The sequence below is a fragment of the Haliaeetus albicilla genome, chromosome 8, assembly GCF_947461875.1.
Source record: "Haliaeetus albicilla chromosome 8, bHalAlb1.1, whole genome shotgun sequence".
Lineage (NCBI taxonomy): Eukaryota > Metazoa > Chordata > Aves > Accipitriformes > Accipitridae > Haliaeetus > Haliaeetus albicilla.
Window position 1 is genome coordinate 28,005,588 of NC_091490.1, and position 12,092 is coordinate 28,017,679.

General features: G+C 37.2%; 1 protein-coding gene across 7 annotated transcripts in view; it reads left to right on the forward strand.

The window, feature by feature from the left end:
* Positions 1–12,092, forward strand: part of COL11A1 (collagen type XI alpha 1 chain) — a 164,824-nt gene that overhangs the window by 66,585 nt on the left and 86,147 nt on the right. For all 7 annotated transcript variants that reach the window (XM_069789477.1, XM_069789480.1, XM_069789478.1 and 4 more), the window contains 10 exons: positions 2,157–2,210; positions 3,617–3,670; positions 3,785–3,838; positions 4,433–4,486; positions 8,267–8,320; positions 8,433–8,477; positions 9,836–9,889; positions 9,979–10,023; positions 10,465–10,518; positions 10,984–11,028. In XM_069789477.1, coding sequence (XP_069645578.1) covers positions 2,157–2,210; positions 3,617–3,670; positions 3,785–3,838; positions 4,433–4,486; positions 8,267–8,320; positions 8,433–8,477; positions 9,836–9,889; positions 9,979–10,023; positions 10,465–10,518; positions 10,984–11,028 — 513 coding nt within the window. The remainder of the gene's footprint in view (positions 1–2,156; positions 2,211–3,616; positions 3,671–3,784; positions 3,839–4,432; positions 4,487–8,266; positions 8,321–8,432; positions 8,478–9,835; positions 9,890–9,978; positions 10,024–10,464; positions 10,519–10,983; positions 11,029–12,092) is intronic.

Below are 12,092 nucleotides of genomic sequence, written 5' to 3' on the forward strand. Positions count from 1 at the left end.
CTTAACGTTCTCTTCAGTGACTCTTGAAAGCTACGTGATACTAAAGCTGTTGTAAGTTTTATTCTCGGTTGGCTTTGTAGTGCTTTGCCTCATCTTCATATAGCATCAAAAAATCTGTTTCAGATTATGCTGTGCTCCAAACTGGCTAGTATCATTAACCCAGTCTTTTTATCTAGATGACATTTACTGTTCTCAGGTGAATTTTAGCTAAATATCACACCAGAATCTCACTTGGACCTTAGAAACTGAAATTACTGGACTTGTATTTTTAAGCAGACCTGTACAAGAGCAATTCTTTTCTAGAGTGATTCTTCCAAAGTAAATAGTTGCTACCAAGCAGTTTGGCTCACAGACTCCTGTTTGATCATGATTAGGTATGCAATACTTACAAAGAGTCAAACATGTTGGGTCTATTGAACAAACTAATACACTATTTCCAGCAGTGTATTTGAACCAAGAGACCTGCAGGATAAGATTCAGTCTGTACAGACAAAATAACTATAGAACTGCTGTAAGCAAGGAATATATCTGTAAAGACTGGTATAATATGACCTATAATTTGGGCTGTATACCTTTAGCTGAGGTATAACCTGGCCTTATACTCATGCTTTCATGTTTTAAAAGCCTTCATGAATTTCTGTATGCAAAGTCCACCAAATGAATATTAATAGTTCTTTTGCTTCTAAGCCACTAGGAGGCTCTAGAAATCCAGCTCTCTGACCTGGCAACATTTTCGGCCTACAGTTCCAGAAGCAGCTACAGATTCTTGGTCTGTCAATTGTTTGTGTGCCCAGCTTATTTTAAGAATGAAATAGTCGGAGCTTTTACTCTTAATATGAATTGTATTTTGTTAAATTATGTTAGTAGCCAATAAGATACATTTAGAAACGTATCAGTTATTAAAAGTCTTAAACATAGCAGTGTCAAAGCCCTGGTCTAGCTTCAACTGAGTCTGGAGTTCACATGCTTAATTAACATAGCATAAAAAATAAATTTCTGCCTTACAGATATTAAGTGTAATCAATTATATTAATTAAAAGCAGAGCTTACATCAGGGAAACCCAAACAGACAGTCACCACCTACCAAAGCCACTGTTATCTCCACTGCCAGTACCAGCTTGGGATCTGATTTTCAATTTGCTTAGGATTTGATACAATACCTGCAAGGTCAGTTGGAATCTTTCGACTCCAGGATGCCAGACTCAGCACTAAGCCAAGCCAAGAGACCACTTCTTTCTTTGAATGGTCACTATGGTGAATATAGGAGGATTATCAGTTTTCTAAGGCCTGCAAGATTTGTTTCATATTAAATACATACATTTGGTCATGACCTGTTTCAGACGTCAGAAATGCAAAAATTCTTTTGCTCATAATAGTAAACTCCAGTATGTTCCTGCCCTGAGCCTGTATTCTATGTGAGCATGTTGAAATTTTCTGTTTTGTTTTGTCTATTTTTGTGAGACCACTATTAATAAAACATAAACTTACTTTGACTAGTTCTGCCCCAGATTCCATGTACAGTATCTTACCCTGGATGAAGATCTGGTTTAGGTCTGTTTATGAGTAAAACTTACTCTGAAAATCTGTGTCATCATTTAATGATAGTAAAGAGATGCAGTTACATAGATTTTTTCACTTCTTCAGGGCCAGATGCACAAAAAACTTGATTAAAACATTGCTGAAGTTCATTACAAGATTAGACTGTATTTTTCATTGACTGTAGTCATTTTTTGACTGAACTCTGAGGCCGTTATTTTCTGTACAACAGAAATAGATAAACGTAAAAAGAGGTGGCTTTCATTTCTGTTGCCTTCCCTACAGCGGATGCACTCCCATTTTCCTTACTTATGTTCTTACTGTGCTCATCTTTAGCTCTCAAATATTAATATAGAACAAAGGGTTATATTTGATCCCATGCAAATCAATTGGAGTTTTCTTTGCTAATAGAAAGATTTTTGGCATAGTTAGGCCCAGTGTCTAGACAATGATATATCAGGGTATATCTGCAGATTCAAATGGTGAATTCACACACCTTAGTAAATAGGGGATTGTTTGTTTTTTCTCCCCATAATTACTGTATAGAAATAGAAAATAACTTATTCATTTAAAGAGTTTTTTGTATACTTAAACAATATGTTTTGCTTTTTTTCATCAAGGGTGGACCCGGAGCAGCAGGTGCTAAGGGTGAAAGTGGTGAACCAGGTCCCCAGGTACAATAATATTGCCTGTTATGTTTGAATGAGTTTATCTTTAAGAAAATCCATTCATATCACTTAGAAGAAATCAATCAATGATATGCTTTCCATGTGCAATTGAAGAAAAATAGCTTTTACAGTACTATCCTCATTAAATGCAATAGCTTGATTGTTCATTTTGAAATATGAAAGTAACAATTTTTATATAACAAAGAATAATTATCACATGTAGAGTGTCATCACTTGAAAACTTGTTTTAATATTGTCACTTCAGGCTCTTTTCTCTGTTAAATAATCATACGTCAGTCTGCAATTGTATGACCTTGGGCTCTGATCTTATTAAATCTCATAAGGTGAGAGAGGTTAATTTAGTCGGTAATTAAACAGGGTATTTTCAGGAAAGACGTGACATAGCAAGAATAACTCTTTAGGAATCAGTGCATGCTTTTCTTCTCAGCTTACTATTATATCAGCTCCTGTGCAGTGATGTTAAAGAGCACTGAAACCCATTAAAATCTTTCAGCTTAAACCTAAAAGTAATGGGGGATTCTTAAAGAAATCATGAGAAATCATGATAGGAGTCTCTGGAACAATACTTTTGCCAGATCTCAAGTGGTATCATGGATTTGCTACATTATTAAGTGCCTGTTTTAAAACTCCACATGGATATTTGCAGAAGAAAAATAAAGCAATTAACCAAAAAAGCACTCTGAACAGCTAGTCAGTCTTCCAGTTTGCTTACTTACATTTTTAGTATTTTGTCTCTTCCTACTCATTATTTTTGGATGGCTAGTCCTTACCATTGCTATTTTCACCTGAAGAAGATGCATTTGGATGGGGGATGAGAAAGCTTCCACAGACACATATGCCCACGCAGTTGTCAGTGAAAGTTACATGTGTTTGAAAAGTGGAATTAGGCTTTGCAGTTTGGGGTAATTTGGTCTCCCTCTAGTTAAAACTGTGCTGTGTAAAGCTAAGACAGCACGTGAGGTGTTTACCAGCACAACTCACGTTTGTGTATGAATTAGGGATCGGAAATAAGCACTCTTTAGTTTTCATCAAATAATTATTATGTGACTAAAATAATTTTGGCATGAGAGGAAGAAGGGTTTTCAAACCACGGGACTGAGGTCTTCAAAGCCATGAAAATAATGTAAGAAGCTTTTATGTTAAAAGGACCAGTTATGCCATGTATAGTGTCATCTCATGAAAACTAGCATTAAAATTGGTAAGTGCTAAGGCCAGTTTGGATGCCCATGTTCTATTAAAACTAATAGGAATTTGGAAACCAGAATCCATCTCCTGGGAAAAAATGCAGCTTTGTGTTAAAAAAAAATCTTATCTTGTTCTTGAGGTGAGATGTTTAACTAGCTTTTTGCTGACATACATGTGATTCTAAGAATTACACTCTTTAAATTCAGGGTCCTCGTGGTGTTCAAGGTGCCCCTGGTCCAAGTGGAAAAGCTGGCAAAAGGGTAGGTAGCATATGGACCAATCCTGCTCTGGGTAAATAGTTTCTATTTAAATATTTTTAAATATTAACTGATTCCACTGCATTTTAAAATGTTTGCCCCTTTGGGTTTTTTCAGGGACGTCCTGGAGCCGATGGTGCCAGAGGAATGCCAGGAGAACCTGGAGCAAAGGTAAATAATAATGAGACCTGAGGCTTTATTTCAGTCTTGGAATGGGCTAGATAGATTTTATGTAGGTACCACAGTTTCTTCCAGGCCAACCCCAAATTCTTCTTTCAAGTGAAAATACTGAGGTTTCAGATAGCTCGGTCAGATGCAAGAGCTGAGAATGAATCATCCATTTAAAATATGGTAATTAATGGTAATGGCTAGTAGTCTGACATTGAAGTAACTTGATTCTTGGGGCATGATTCCTATCTCTCTGAGTCAGTTTCTACTTACAGAGTATCAGTAATAGTAAAGTCAGTTTTGCAACAGCAAAGTGCAGCTAGAATAAAGCTTTTCATTTCAATGTAGACTTCTTTTTATAAATAGCATAATTGCAGCACAGTGAAAAAGCTGGTGTGGCATCTTCTCTTGCTTTAATGCATAGATGAAAATTTTGTGAATTTGATCTATGTGCTCCCTTTCATGTGCTTCATTCAATAACAAAAGTGTACATATAAGGAAGGGTAGAAATTAACTTTCAGAGGCAAAGCACAGTTTATTCAGAGTAATACAGAATGTAATAGTCATTTACTAAAGCTGTGATTTCTTCTTTCCTAGGGTGACAGAGGATTTGATGGTCTTCCTGGACTCCCTGGTGACAAAGGTAACAGGGTAAGAAAAACATGTATATTTGTACAACAACAAATTGATACTGTCACAGAAATAATGCACTATTCATTAAGAATAGCACTAAGGACTATGGGGAAAGTTAAAACAGAGTGTCAGCTTTTCATGCAACAGAGTAATATCTGTATTGGCAGGTAATATATTCCTTATGAAATATTTTAGTAATATCAATCAACAGACAGCAATTCATATATATATATTAATGATTTAAATATATTTTCACAATTCAGATCGCATCTTCAGCTAGGTTTTCCTCTAATTTTTCTTAGTTAAGGGATTTGCCTGTTGGATTTAAAGTGATTGTTAAAGGAAATAGTAACAGGAAAAGGAATTTCGCTTGAAGTTTCTGTGTCAGGAGCATCACAGATTTTAATCTGCTGAAAAGCTTGCTCAAAAAATGCATTTGAATATTTGAATTGCAAACTGAATTGTTTAGTATGGCTTATTCCAACAACTGCAGCTTAAAGAAAGATCAGAGTCAGGTCAATAAATTATGAAAACAAAGTAATATTTAAAACAACTAATGTTCTTGCTCCTTATGTCATACCAATCTATAGGATGAGACTGCATCTTTCCCTACAAAGCATAGAAATAATCACAGCAGGGGATTTCTGCTTGAAATTATACCCCAAATGTAGATGCTAGTAACAGCATACTCTACTGAATGTACCCCCCTTACTGTTGTCCTGGTAAGTGCAATGCACCAACAAAAGAAACAGTGTGTGGGAATGTCAGCAGAACCACTCCCATATGTACTAAAGCTTGATGACCAAGGAATGATTATAGCTTTCACCCTTCTGCTTCCCAGAAAATCTCAACTGTGTTGGCTACTGGCCTGTGATGTAGTTCTTTGTAATAGCATCTAAGGATACTCTTTTGAGTTTTGTTTGCAGTAGGAAAAGAACTTCTAGTGTCATACAGAAATGTCTTGATCCTCTTTCATCATCCCCTTTTTCTTAGAGTGTAAAGCAATCAGTGCATCACTTAATTGAAATCCAGCTTGATTGGCAGGTGACCAGCAGAGGGGGCTAGACATTAAGCTCTTGCCACTACACTTGAAAGCTGAGCAGAAATTGATTCAGTCAGGGAATGTGTGTCTGCTTTCCAACCTGGAATACTAGAATTGTCTGTCTGTGGAGACTTCCAAGTCATAAAGAAGTTAATATTTTTTTTTTTTTGCAAATATTCTATTTGTTTCATATTTCCTAAACAAATTTTAAAAAGCTAAAATAGAAGAATCAATTTGGGTTGAAATTTGCAAAATAGTAATGAAAATAATGACTTCTTTTCATCATTTCTTTCATTCCACTATTTAAAAATCACTGCATTCTCGTGTTTCTATGGAAATCTTCTGTAAAAGTACAAACTATGATCTTTCTGAAAGCAGCTCAATTCAAAGCCAGGTCAGATAGGTGTAGCTTTTCAGATTCATATATACTGACAGCACATAATGCAAATATTCAGTTCTCTTTGGCTTGCAATAAAGAGCAGAGAAAGACAAAGAAACACTTTTTCTGTCGTAGTTATGTTTCAACTGTAAGATAATTGATGTTGAAAACCCATAACTTTAGAGTAGAAGCTTTAGGAGTACTTTTAGAATTAGTCATATTTGAACTATGAGTGGCAAGTTGGATGTCTCTGTGAGGTTATGCCTCCATCAAACACTTTGAACTTTTCTTATTTAGATTTACTAGATGCATGACCCTTCTCCAGTATAAAAGCAAGACAGTATATACTAAAACAAAAGGTCTAAGTGTCCTGGTTTGCGCTGGGATAGAGTTAATTTTCTGTCTCATAGCTGGTCTAGGTATAGTGTTATGTTTTGGATTTAATATGAGAAGAATGTTGATAACACACTGATCTTTTTAGTCATTGCTAAGTAGTGTTTAGACTAAGTCCAGGATTTTTCAGCTTCTCATGCCCAGCCAGCAAGAAGGCTGGAGGGGCACAAGAAGCTGGGCAGGGATGCAGCCAGGACAGCTGACCCAAACTGGCCAAAGGAATATTCCATACCATGTGATGTCGTGCCCAGTATATAAACCAGGGGGAAGTTGGCTGGGGAAAGGGGGGCGGGGGGAGGATTGCCGCTCGGGAGCTGACTAGGCATTGGTCAGCAAGTGGTGAGCAGTTGCATTGTGCATCACTTGTTTTGTATATTACAATCCTTTCATTATTATTATTGCCATTTTATTATTGTTGTTATTATTATTATCATTATTATTTTCTTCCTTTCTGTTCAATTAAACTGTTCTTATCTCAATCCATGAGTCTTACATTTTTTTCCTGATTCTCTCCCCTGTCTCACTGGGTGGGGGGGAAGTGAGTGAGTGGCTGCGTGGTGCTTAGTTGCTGGCTGGGGTTAAACCATGACACTAAGGAAAAAAAATCAGGCTTTAAGAGAACATTTGAAGGAACGTATTAGAGAATTGAATAACTGAGAATGCTGATAATGATAGGAAGTTTTGTTCTTACTGCATGACAATACTAGTACACTGAATACAAGCTCCTAATCTAACTCTAAGTGCCATGTGATTGCAAGACAAGAAGAGTAGCCCTTGAGGGGATGAACTATTTCAATATTTGAAAGCTTAAGTCAATCTTCACCTGGATATTAATTGGAAGCCAGAGCATAGATCATATGTCTCATATGTCATCTTTCAGGAGTGTCATTTAGCATGTAGAAAAACACATGGTCTAGCAGCAGATCACATTGAGTAGTTCCAAAACTTAGCAAAATATAGAAACCGCTGTATTAATTCATCTTACAGGTATGAAAGTGCAGTTCACAGCATTTCATTTTCTCTCCTTTGACAACTCCAACTTACAGAGAACAGAAAGGCAGTAGAATAAAATCCTGACATCCCTAATATTTAGATATCTGCAATAAGAGAGCAAGTTACCTAAAATTCCCTAGGAAAGTTTGAAAAGAGTAAAGAATGGAGCCACTAAAAAGTGACTCCATATATCTCTGCTAGGATCCACAGCAGTGGTCAGGCTCCTTGGAGACACTGATAAAATTAAGGAGAACAGCATGAATACTTGGTTGTTGTCCAGTGCCAGAAGGAAGCTACAGTCTAAAAACCTGCTGCCCAGAAAGAGGTCAGTCAGTGATGTTTGAGCTATGTAGCACACTAGTTCTCTTTAGAAATGGGGAAAGAAAAATAAATCCTAAAAGTGTGGTCCAGAATCTACTGAGGATCTGCATATATAGACTTGAAAAGCCCCAAGGTCTGAGGGGAAGTGTAGAAGTCTGGCTGCCTTCCAAAGCCTCAGACAGATCAGTCCCAAGGCTCTCAGTGACTGGTGCCAGGGTGCGTGGTTCTGAAAGGTGGTTAGTGAACTTCACTATGTGTTTTCCAGGGCCCAGCAATTGGTTTATTTACTTCTGACCTCAGTACACATGCCTTATTTTAGTGACAGTAATACATTGTGTAGGGGAAGGGGGAAGGTGCCAGTGAGACAAAAGAGAATGTGGGTAACTGCCTTTTGTAGCAGTAGTTTGTGTATGTTCTGGGGCCAAGAACAGTTACAGAGTGAAATTTTACAAACACAAATAGTTCATTGTTTCAATAATGTTCATTTGTTTTGATACCAATGTTATAAAAGCCTTTACTGAATACTATAACCTACAGATTTGTATTATTGTGTCAAGACATGTTTTGACACATCAGACTTCAGCTAACACATTTGTTTCAATTTCCCTTCCCATCCATTATTATTTTCAGCAACAGATGTATTATTTTAATGACTTCCCTCATTCTACAGGGAGACCGTGGCCCACAGGGACCTCCTGGCTTACCTGGTGAAGATGGATCAAGAGTAAGTTGCTATTTACACAGTAAAATCTGGAGTCAATCCTCATGTAATGGGAATATGGTCATGATACATGTTCTTTTTTTCTAAAACTTCTATTTCTTTTGTACAAAAACAGGGAGAAGATGGGGAAGTTGGACCAAGAGGTCTCCCAGGTGAAGCTGTAAGCAATGCTTTCTTATTCTTCTGTTTCTGTTACAAACAAAAGGCATTCTCAGATTTTTTTCCTTTCTCTTGAACTGTTCTGAATTCCAGGTATACAAATTACTGCATGTGTGTGTATAGAGAGAAAACTGATTCTGGCTGAAAAGCAAACAAATGAACAGTTTTGTTAGGGGTGAAACACTAATTACAGCGTTAGAAGTAAGTCAGGGACAAATCCAGCCAAATATACACAACTTCCAGAATCACAAAGGCTATTTCTTATCTTATTGTGTAAAATCAGTCACTGCAGACCTTGATACATAGGAATATAACCAAGTCCATGTTGCTTTGAAAATGTTTTTGAAACATTTATTTATTAGAAAATAAGGCCTGGCTTCTCCTCTTTTTCCACACTACTGTGCTTCATTGTGTATTTTTACACTTGTTTCACATACAGAATTTCCACTGCTGTCAGTTGGAATTCTGCAGGTGCTGTCACTGCAGAGCAGAGTTCTGCATTGCAGGCAAGAAATCAAGCCTCAGAAAGGGGAGTTTTACCCTAAATGTATGATATACTGCTGCCTATTCGCAAAGTAGGAAGAAGTTGCTACAGCATCAGAGTCTTAGTGATTTGCGACTGTATCATACATGAGGAGACTAGAGACTCAGTCCTGCGTACTTTAGCAGCATGACATGAATGATGACACAAATGATGAAAACTAATATTCATCTACATAGTATAAATCCAAAAGATTATGTTATAGACCAAATCTTGCTTGCCTTATTTAGGAGAATGGCCCTTGGTCGTTTGTGGAATTTTTTAGGGGCAAGAGGAACAAATCTGATTTTGGTTTCCAGAATGCCTTGCATTTATTATAATAAAAGTATTAGTAATTTTTAATTATTTATTAGATCTTTACTACAGATAAAAGCACTGTTTTACACTTAGAATAGTAATATAGAGTATGACAGACCATCATGTCTTCTAAAGACAGGAATACAAATGTGTATGCTGCTATTCAGGTCAGACCTTCAGGCAAGACACAGCTGAAACTTTAGTGGAAGATGCTGTGCCAATGTTCTGCACCAGGAAATATAACTAGTTATCTCCTACCTTTCTCGGAAATGACTACACAGTGGCTAAATCAAAGCTTGCCGTTCCACTGACATCCTGTTCAGATGTATGGTGGCCTTCAGGAGAATCTGTTATCAGTGAATTTTTTCCTTTCTTCCTTTCTTTCTTTTTTCCCTCAACCTCCATCCTGTCTTCCCTTCATCCTTCCTACTCCTTATTACATTCCTTGCCCAGTCCTGCTCCTGGGCCTCTCTGTCCAGAAATAATCATGCAGGTGTTAATAAGTGTTGCTTCTCTTGCAGGGTCCACGGGGATTACTGGGCCCCAGAGGTACACCTGGTCCCCCTGGACAACCTGTACGTATGAACTGTTTTGTATTTGCAGTTTCCAGAAGAAAAATGGCAAGTTCACTGAAAGTTGCTCATGTTTATATTGTTTGTTGTAGGGCATTGCAGGTGTTGATGGACCTTCAGGCCCAAAAGGAAACATGGTGAGTAAGTAAGTGGGGAATTAAAAAGGGAGTGGATTCTAAGCATCCTTTCCACATTCTCTTGTCCCTGCCACTATGCCATCCCTTCCATTTAATTAAACTTTTCTGTCAAAATATTCAGATTCATCATGATTTTACATAGAAAAGAGAAGCCTTCTGTTACTTAGTCTTCAGCCAAAAGGCCTAACCACGCTTTCTCTCAAGCTCCTTTAGCACCATGGACTCCAGTGCTTAGGTCCTATGTGTGGGCTGTTATTGTCTATTAAATAAAAGGCCATGATATTCATTAACATGACAAAATATCATACTGGGTAGAAAGTTGGTAGTAACCTTTAAAGAGGAAGGAACAAAGATGAGTTTGTATTCCTTTTAGTCCTGACAATGAAGATCTGTAGTGCAGAAATGCAAACCTAATGCCCTGCTATTTTTTTTGCATGGTAGGGTCCTCAAGGGGAACCAGGACCTCCTGGTCAGCAAGGAATTCCAGGCCCACAAGTAAGTGTAAAATAACTCCCAATAAATACGATGCAATGTGCAGCAAATGTTGAATAAATGGAAATTACTAAAAGGTTAGCTTTTCATGTGCAAAACTGATAAAGCTTCAAGGATTTTATAAATAATGCTGCAAATGTGCCGAGGGCAGTGGGAGCAGAGTTTTCAAGTAAGCTTTCAGAGGGATTTTTCATTCAGGAGAAAAATGACTCATTCAGTGTTCCTGGAATGCAGCAGGAACGGCCACACCTGGAGGAGGGTTCTGAATAGGATCTTGTTACAGACCTACTGCCAGAATAGTGGCTTGTGCAAAAGGCTCACACAAAACTCCTGATCTAACTCGTAAGGAGGGAAAAAAGGCCACTTATATTTACCAGTGTGTTTAAACAGATTAATGAGGGACCTTTAGTAGGGTGAATGTATGTATATTGTTCTCCCTGGTTTCTCACACTGGTCTCTTTTTAATAGGGGCTTCCTGGTCCGCAAGGTCCTATTGGACCTCCTGGTGAAAAAGTAAGTTACAGCATTATTCTGGTATTTCACAGTTCTGTGCAACAACCTTGCTTATGTGCTTAACGGCGTTGCTATGTTTTACAGAATAGTAACCTAAGATATAAAAATTAGCAGATCTTCCTGAAATCATCAAGTAAATGAATAACCAATGGAGGCCTGGCTTTCCTCTCGTATACACTTTTTCACAAATGTAATTTCCTCCCTTTATTTTGGATTAATTTTCTGTTATGAGCTTCCAAATCCCATCTACAATATTAAAGAGTGTGTACCTGTATGTTAATTAATTTCACAGCAAGCTGTGAAAATTATTTTTATTAATCTCTTTTTTGTTTTGTTGTCTTTTTTCAAGGATTATATTTTGACATAACTCTGCAGTGTAATTGGCATACTGTAGTGTCACTTGGTGTTTTTTTCTTGATCTGTTTGTACACATTCTTGTGGTTTGAAACATGTCTTCTGTTAATTTAAAAAATGTCACTGTTGAATTTTACACTAATTTTACTTTTCTACCCTTTTTGCTGAATTCCTGCTCTATTGATTCTTCTTTGATTTTGCTCCTCTTCACTGTTTAGTATATACTTTAGGAGAAATTGAAGGAGATTTTAGGAAACAATATACATGCTTTTTACCTGTCTGTGTGCCTAAGAAGTAGTATTCCAGCAAAATGGGCTAAGTCCACAATACGCACATTCCAGAGGCTTTCACAAAGATGTACCATGCCTTTCAGCTATGAGTGCTGGAGTGTTGTAACCCATACTCTTTGCCTCTTGATCTTGTTGGTTTCTTTCATATGGTGAATCCTTTTATTCCTGAAATTCTAATTAATAGGTAATTTTGTATGCTGGAGAATTCTCCCCCACCTTGTGTTGTGTGTGTGCATGTTCAGGGGATAATTCCTGAAGCCTGTTCTCAGGCAAGCATCTCATTGAAAAATATGTGTGATTTGTGTTGGCTAAAGATTGTAAGAACTGGCCTTGAGCTTACATATTGTACGACAGTATCTTTGTTGGTTTAGTTTTGTTATATTTTTGGTTTATCCCTGATATCCATATCAAGGGATTTAG